The sequence below is a fragment of the Ornithodoros turicata genome, chromosome 2, assembly GCF_037126465.1.
Source record: "Ornithodoros turicata isolate Travis chromosome 2, ASM3712646v1, whole genome shotgun sequence".
Lineage (NCBI taxonomy): Eukaryota > Metazoa > Arthropoda > Arachnida > Ixodida > Argasidae > Ornithodoros > Ornithodoros turicata.
Window position 1 is genome coordinate 20,697,989 of NC_088202.1, and position 7,670 is coordinate 20,705,658.

The window sequence follows — 7,670 nt, forward strand, 5'->3', positions numbered from 1 at the left end:
AACATGGTTTGGCGCATTATGACCTTTGTAGTCGCTGCGCCGGAAAAATCCTAATCATCATCATCATCAACGTCCGCCGTTGCTGGGAATGCAGCGAGTTATTTTTTTTTTTTTTTAATGAGTGTACTGAACCATTGGCTGCGTCGTGATACCTTTGTTTACATTGACGCTGCTCTACATAAGATGTGATTGCTACTCAAAATCATCATAATGGGCAAATGCCAGCACGCAACAACCAATTATCGCGCAAACAGGCATGCGCAAGTCACGTGCGGCTGTGCTCTTATGCACGCCACGCGAGAGCTCGCTGCGGCCTTTACTCAGGACCAACTGTGGCGTATAAAAAAATCTATCCTAAATCGCGCGATACGATTTCTTCTGAATTATTTTGGACGGTGGTTGTGTGGAGTATTTCGAATCATAAGACGTGTTTCCCAGACCCATGTTTTCGACCGGACTGTCACTTTCAGCATTATTTAATCGCATCCATCCAGGATGCTGAACGACTTACGTTATTTCCGCGTTAAATTCTTACATTACAACCAGCATGTTGAACAGGATTGATTCATTACATTCAAATGAGCATGTTGAACGACGCAGGTTATTTCAGCCTTAAATTATTACATGCCAAGCAGCATGTTGAACAGCATGTTATTTTAACATTCCCTCATGACAACCGGGTGCAAATAACAATGTTTGAGTTTATTCGAAAGAAAAGTAAGAAAGAATATAACGATAATAAAAAGTAATAATAAAAGCAATAAGTTACTTAATAGTAATAACTTACGAGTCCGCTCAGATGGCTAGTGGAATTATGATATAATCCACGTTGAAAATTGTTGCACTATGTGAAACGCGAAGTACGAATATCGATTTCACGCACATTGTACGCGGAAAGTCCAACATGCAAAGTGTAATACAATGATACAACGCAGGTTCAACACTCATATACCAGCACAAGAATGGAGCACGTTATGGCAGCGTTGATACTTATGATGGAATTTAAGGTAGCCGTAAATGTTGAATGAATAATGTTGTTTCTGCAGTTACTGCGAAAGGTACAGGCACGCGCGACTGTTTACCACTGCCCATGTTTGACTTCATATAGGCCAACTCAATGCAACCAGTATAAGAAACACAGACGTCGTGCTGATGCTGACCTCATAATTCAGTCTATTCCCCACCTCCGTGCTATTTGCCTGTTTAATTAAAATACACACCTCACCCTTTGACTTGATTCACAGACGAACGAGGGTAATTCCATTTTAAATCGACCAATGTCCGCCGATGACATTTTTTGTTATTTCAGTGAAAAAAAAAAAAATGTTAGGAACGACCTTCAGTGAAGACAAAAGCAGGTTCCCGGAGCTTCCTAGGATCTACCAGTCCACAGATGGAGAGGGGGTAAGGTGGCCTCGTCTTCGCGACGTGATTGTTTCTCGCGACTTTGCAGCCTTACTGACGCCATTTCATTCGCGTCACAGCCCTCATAGCCATCACACGTAGTGTCTGGGCACTCTAGTATGCCCGTACGGAGTGAAAACGGTGTCACTTTAAAGACACGCTGAGGAAAAAAACGCCAAAATCAGCAGATATGACAAAAAATGCACATATTTTAGCGCTCATAGCTCCTCGACGGCAGGTCAGATATCCGTAAATGAAGTATGCTTCTAATGTGCAATCTTTCCTCTGTCGTTCAATATATCGAAAACCATTCCAACCCGTTTGGTTGCCGAAAGAGATGTCAGTAAAGTTAGGTGAGAGCAGAAAATTGCCGATGTTTGGTATGGCATACCTCGGCCGCTGCAATACTTACTCCAATAATTTTGCGGTTACTGAAAGGCCAACCTATCCCCTCAATCCAGCTGCAAAAATATGTTGCACTCTTTTAGTAGGGTGAACGCAGCGAATTTTTCTCTGTGCCCAGGTCTCGCCGTTGCAGCCTCGCACTCAAACTCCAGTTTCGAGTGACACGCCATCGCGCGTTTCTCATTTCACAGGGCCTTCGGTCTCCCAGATGTTGCATTGATTCCCGCCGCTGGCACTTATTTGTGGACGTGTCCACGTCGGCATTCTTATTTATATGCAACCCTTTTATATTCCGTTGCTAGACCAACAGATGGCGTCCGTCTATTATGCCGCAGCGACTGAAAGTTGAGTACTGACTGACGATATGTAGCTGAGTATAGCAACTTTTGAAACAGTTTTGTCAATACTGCACATGTTGTTAATTTTTTTTTAAATTAAATTCCGTACTGGGAAGCGCTACCAGTGGCTGACTGCTGGAGGTGCTGTCTTTATTACAGCTGCAAAAAGAACAAAAACTATCAGCCTACATTGCATAGGTACCCATTCTGCGATGGAAATTATCATGGCGTCTCTTTGTGACATATATTTGTAAAAAAAGAACGAGGTATGCATTCTAACGACAAGGGTTCGCACGGTCTGGCGTGGTGCAACCTTCCTCTTGTTGACCAAATCCAGTCTAATTGACCAAATAATGTCGGGGTTCAATGGATGCATATGCTGCATACCCATGCAATGTAGCCGGACAGTATTTTGTTACTTCTTTTTGCGGCTGTAATAAAGACGGCACCTCCAGCAATGAGCCACTTGGTAGCACTTCCCAGTACAGAGTTTTTTTTTCAAGCGCACACCCTGTGCAGCATTGACAAAACTGTTCCAAAAGTTCTTGCTATACTCATTTCCATATCGCCAGTCAGTACTTCACTCTCAGTCGCTGCGGCATAATAGACAGATGCCATCTGTTGGTCTCGCAACTATATATAAAATGGTTGCACGTAAATAAGAATCCCAACGGGGACATGTCCACAAATACGTGCCAGCGGCGGGAATCAGTGCAACACTAGGGAGACCGAAGGCCCTGTGAAATGGAAAACTCGCGATGGCGTGCCACTCGAAAGTGGAGCAGTTGTGCAAGGCCCCAACGGCGAGACCTCGGCACAGAGAAAACTTCGCTGCGTTCACCCTACTAAAACAGTGTATAGGATGTAGGGAATACGTTGGCCTTTCAGTAACCGCAAAATTATCGGAATAAATGTTGCAGCGGCTGAGGTATGCCGTACGAAACCTCGGCAATTTTCTGCTCTCACCTAAATTTACTGACATCTCATTCGGTAACAAAACGGGTTAGAATAGCTTTCTATACATTGAACGATAGAGGAAAGATTGCACATTAAAAGCGTACTTCATTTACGGACATCGCACCTGCCGACGAGGAGCTATGAACGCTAAAAATTTGCAATTTTTGTCATATCTGCTAAATTCCGTTCCGACAGGTCTCCCGAATGACGTCTCGCTCCAGCATGTCCTTGTCTGTCATTACGCACTTGGTTGATGTTGATGAAGGATTGAGTTCTTTGAACTTTTGGAACATCCATTCCAGGCTCTCTCTATCTTCTCTCACGAGAAGCGCAACACAGACAACTTCGGTCGCCCCATTGCCGTCTTCGTTGTGGAATACGTATACAGGTGTACGTATTTCGAGCAGCTTGTAGGTTGCATCTACAGGGAAGTACTTTGGGTATGCTTCCATGTAGCTCCGCATGGTCTCTGTTGAAATAAGGAGACCTAGGAAGTCCTCCCCTCGGGTAAAAATGCAAATCCCTCCCATCGGGTAAATCCGCTCCAACAGAAATTCAGTTCTGGCAGTCAGTTACCTCAAGCAGATAATAATCTTAGGACGGAAGGAAAATAATGCCTAACATATTTGTTTTGAAGAAGCAATACTGTTTGCTCTAGGTCGTTTCTTCTTACTGGCTTCAGGCCACTGGCAATGTTGCTGAGATCTTTGAGGAGCACAACTTTTCCTGTTTGTGCTTCAAGTGTCTCTTTCACCAGCTTTTTGCTGGCCTGGAAGGAAAGTAGACGGCGCGCTTCTTCTTTTACGTCTTTTGGCAGGGTACGGTTCTGAGGGAGGTGCAAAGCCTACAGACAATGTATGTCACATCACCACGTGATCAACATGCTCTTTTATTTGTGCCTTTTAACATACCTTCGATGTTGGATGGTTGTGTGTGTCTTCGACAGATATTACTTCAAGCTGCTGCCCAGCTTTAGAGACCTTGCACTTGATGTGTGCGTTGCACCCATCTATGAAAGTCCTGAAAAAAAAGCACGTATATTGCAAGAGTCCTGACACATAAGCAGTCTATGCATTCAGGTCTCTCAGACATCGACGACATGCACAAGTTGGAACATTTGCCGTACCCACTAAAACTGTTACGACTAACTAAGGCAAACTAAATTTTTCATGAAAAGGAGGGGTGGGGGAACTGCAGCAGGGCTCTTCTAGTAGGTTACCTATAGCGACCACTCAGAAAAAAGGTTTCTTGTGTGCGGCTAATTAACATATATATTTTAATAAACTTTTTAGTAAGGGGCTTTTGTGACAAAGTCAGGTAGCAGAATTTGAGACAGCCCTCCTTTAAAGCCACCCGATTAATAAATGAATAAATAAATAGATAAGCAATCGAACGAGGAGGGGGGGGGGCACGCACTTGCTTGCATGCAAATGATGCTCGTTTGATATTTTTTTTTAGAGTTCCTTTAAACCAGAACTGTCTTGAATTCTGCTACTTCACATTTACGTAAAAACCCTAATTTAAGATCTGATTGAAATAGTTTTGTTAATTAGCTGCCTAATCTTACGTTAAGGCGGCTGAAGAGAATTTTGTGGAAAACGCGCTGCCTTGAGCACGCGCTCATTGCACGCAGAAACCACCGCGAAAGGTATATGAGACTCGCGCTCTACGGGAGTGGACCCTCATGTGCCATCACAAACTACGTTCACTCGCGCGCGATAGCTCCAATGTACTCAAATCAGCTAAAAACTACGTAAATGTATATAAAATACATTTACTTGGTTTCCCTCTTGCCTTCTCCACGACTTTTGAAAGTTCTTCCTCCTTTTACGCAGAAGTAGTAGATCTGGTAGTACTTGAGGTTCTCATTCAGTTCTCTCTTGACTGCTTTGGCCCTAGCAGCATCGATTGATCGACATTCCCGCTTTTTGTATTGCGTAAATGTCTGTTCTCCGTGGGCTCTGACGACGGCCTCGAGTTCCTCAAACGAAGGAAACTTATTTCCTACCTTAACCATAGCGAGCACGTGTGGCGCAGACTGTGGTTCGGAACTGAAAGCCCTGAGACACTTGCGTCCCCGCAGCACGAACCTGAATGACCCCATTTCATTCTTTGACAAGGTGCAGTGGAAGATAAGTCAAAAGGAAGATTTTTGGTGGAGGGGGGGGGTACGTGGTTGCCTGTAGCAAGGCTTTCGGGGAACATGTGCTGGAAGCTTGTTTTCTTTGACTTGTTATTGCGTTCTTTTTATTGTTTACGTTTTGGTGGTGTGGCGGATAAGGCTGGCAGAGAATTAACAACAGCAGCAAAATATGCGCCTCGTATCCGTCCTCTATCCGCGACTGGTCTTAGAGTGTATAGGACCCGCGGCGCAATGAGCACACGCGTACAACGTGGAGGTGTATAGAAGCCGTGGCGGTTAACCCCTGTGGCGGATATATTCGGTCTTCAAGTGAGCGCTATAAATCTGAAAAAAAAAAAGCGTTTATTCATCGTCCACCGGGTTTAGAGTGTAGTTTTTACGATGTTCTCAAAGTTAAGACACGGAGAGCGATCGGGAGCGATGCCTTTCCGGGCTGCCTAGAGCACATGATGCTGCCCGATGTAATGCTACTCTGTAGGCGATATTTTCTCAGGGCGTCACACCCCTTCAATGCTCGGACAGGAGCTGGCTTGTCATTCCAAGTACCGTATCACAAAGAAAATAATGCAGGCACGAACAGAAAGTGCAAGATTTGCAATATAAAATCAGCATAATCCTCTAGAATACGACACTCTGCATAACATAACGAACACACCGCGTCAAGGGAAGAGCGTGCTGCTCACTGGCTCCTCATTGTAGGGCTCGAATCTTTTGGTAAGTGCTTATAAATACTTAAAAGCACCTACACGCGAAATTTCGAGCTTGACTGGCTTTTTCTAGATGTCATTCCACATTTGCCTTTCTTTATCCTTGGTTCCTTTTCAGGCCTTCGTTGTCCACCTCTTCGCGCTTGTAATGCATATTTATACACAGAAACTAATACCCCTGACACACGGGCAGCCTAAAGGCCATTCCAGAGAAGGACACCTTTCCAAACGGAGTTTGTGTCCCATGACACACGCCAAAGGAGATACTTCTTTTAGCAAAAGGGTCTTTGCGGAAGCGGAGATCGTTTAACTCCTTTACGGGCGAAAAGTCGTAGCCTCGAACACAGAACTGTACGAATGTACTCTCGAACGAAGGTCTCGGCGTTCCAGTTCCACCAGCTCGAGCATCATGGCTGACAATGGCTGACACTGTGAGTGAACCGCGTCAACCGTCAAAAACGAAAAAGCCCCGCGTTCAGTGGCCCGAAAGGGAAACGTGGGCTTTGATCAAGTTATGGGAGGACAACCTGGATGACCTCCGTTCACATAAACACAACGGCGAAGTGTACTGCCGCATTGCGGAAGCCTTGAACAGCGCCGGTGTGCACGGACGAAAGCACAGGTGCACGCCAAGATTGACAACTTGGTGCAGACGTACCGGTAAGTTACCCTAAAGTATAATAACTGCATTGGTTGTCGTGTTACCGTCTAGAAAATAAATGTAATTCCTGCTATCATACTCGTTCATATGCTTAGTCCCTGTACTGAGATAGCACAAACAAAACCAGTGTTTGAGCTCGGTTATGCCTTTTATGTAATATGCGGTGAACTTCTGTATAAAAATAGTCAGTTGGTCGAGTTCTGTGTGGATAAATCGTGGAAGTTCGAAGACAATCGCCCTCTGAACATTTTGTGGTCTGTCTGTTTGCGCTACGGCGTCTGTCAGACGCGTTTCCTTTTTGTTTCGATTAATGCACAAAGAACTGGACCAAGTGGCAATTTTTATAAGAAGTTTTAGCGCATATTACGTCTACCAAAGCGTAACTTTTAAAATATTCATTATAAACCCGGTACTTTGTCTTTGGCGACCCTATATACTGTACAATAAGATATGTTGACCACAAAAGCATACAGTGAATGACGAAACCCGGGTGTACGACCAGCTAAAGCTCAATAATAACTCTGTGCTTATGTAAAACAAACACAAAAAAGGAAATGTCCAATGAATCTGTACTAACGGGAAACGAGAGCATCGGTTATTTAGGCAGAGAAACCCTGGACATTCGTTGTGTCGGCAATTGTGTTAGCGTTCCTACAGTTACTCTTCACTCAGCCGTTGACTGTCTTCTATGAACTCTTCTGTTGTCATGATTCCTTGCTCCTGCCTGTAGTTTTGGTCACACTTTCCCTGTGCTCTTCTTCACTGTGTGAGTTGTGTATATTAAACCTTAGCTGGTTTGAGCTACTTGTGATGGTGTTTTGTCTCTCTTGCATTTTTTTCCAAGCTTAGGAATGTGAATGTCACCCACACGCTATTTTGTCATTTGAGCTCGATCTCCTTGATTAGCACTAATAAGGGAATTTTTCACTTTGCAGAAAACATACAAAGGGCCAAAAAACTGTGTCGAGCACAACAAGCTGCCGTACTTCTGGGAACTGAATAGGTTTCTGAGTTGCCTTCCCATGAACGACTCGACACTAATTGAAGAGTCTGGA

At 44.3% G+C, this 7,670-nt stretch overlaps 1 protein-coding gene across 1 annotated transcript; it reads left to right on the forward strand.

Moving 5' to 3' along the window:
* Positions 1-6,339: 6,339 nt before the first annotated feature.
* On the forward strand, positions 6,340-7,670 carry LOC135384382 (uncharacterized; the record flags this gene model as incomplete). Its single annotated transcript, XM_064613585.1, has 3 exons — positions 6,340-6,554; positions 6,607-6,614; positions 7,551-7,670. Coding segments are annotated over exons 1-3 (309 nt in total), but the record flags the coding sequence as incomplete, so codon positions are not given.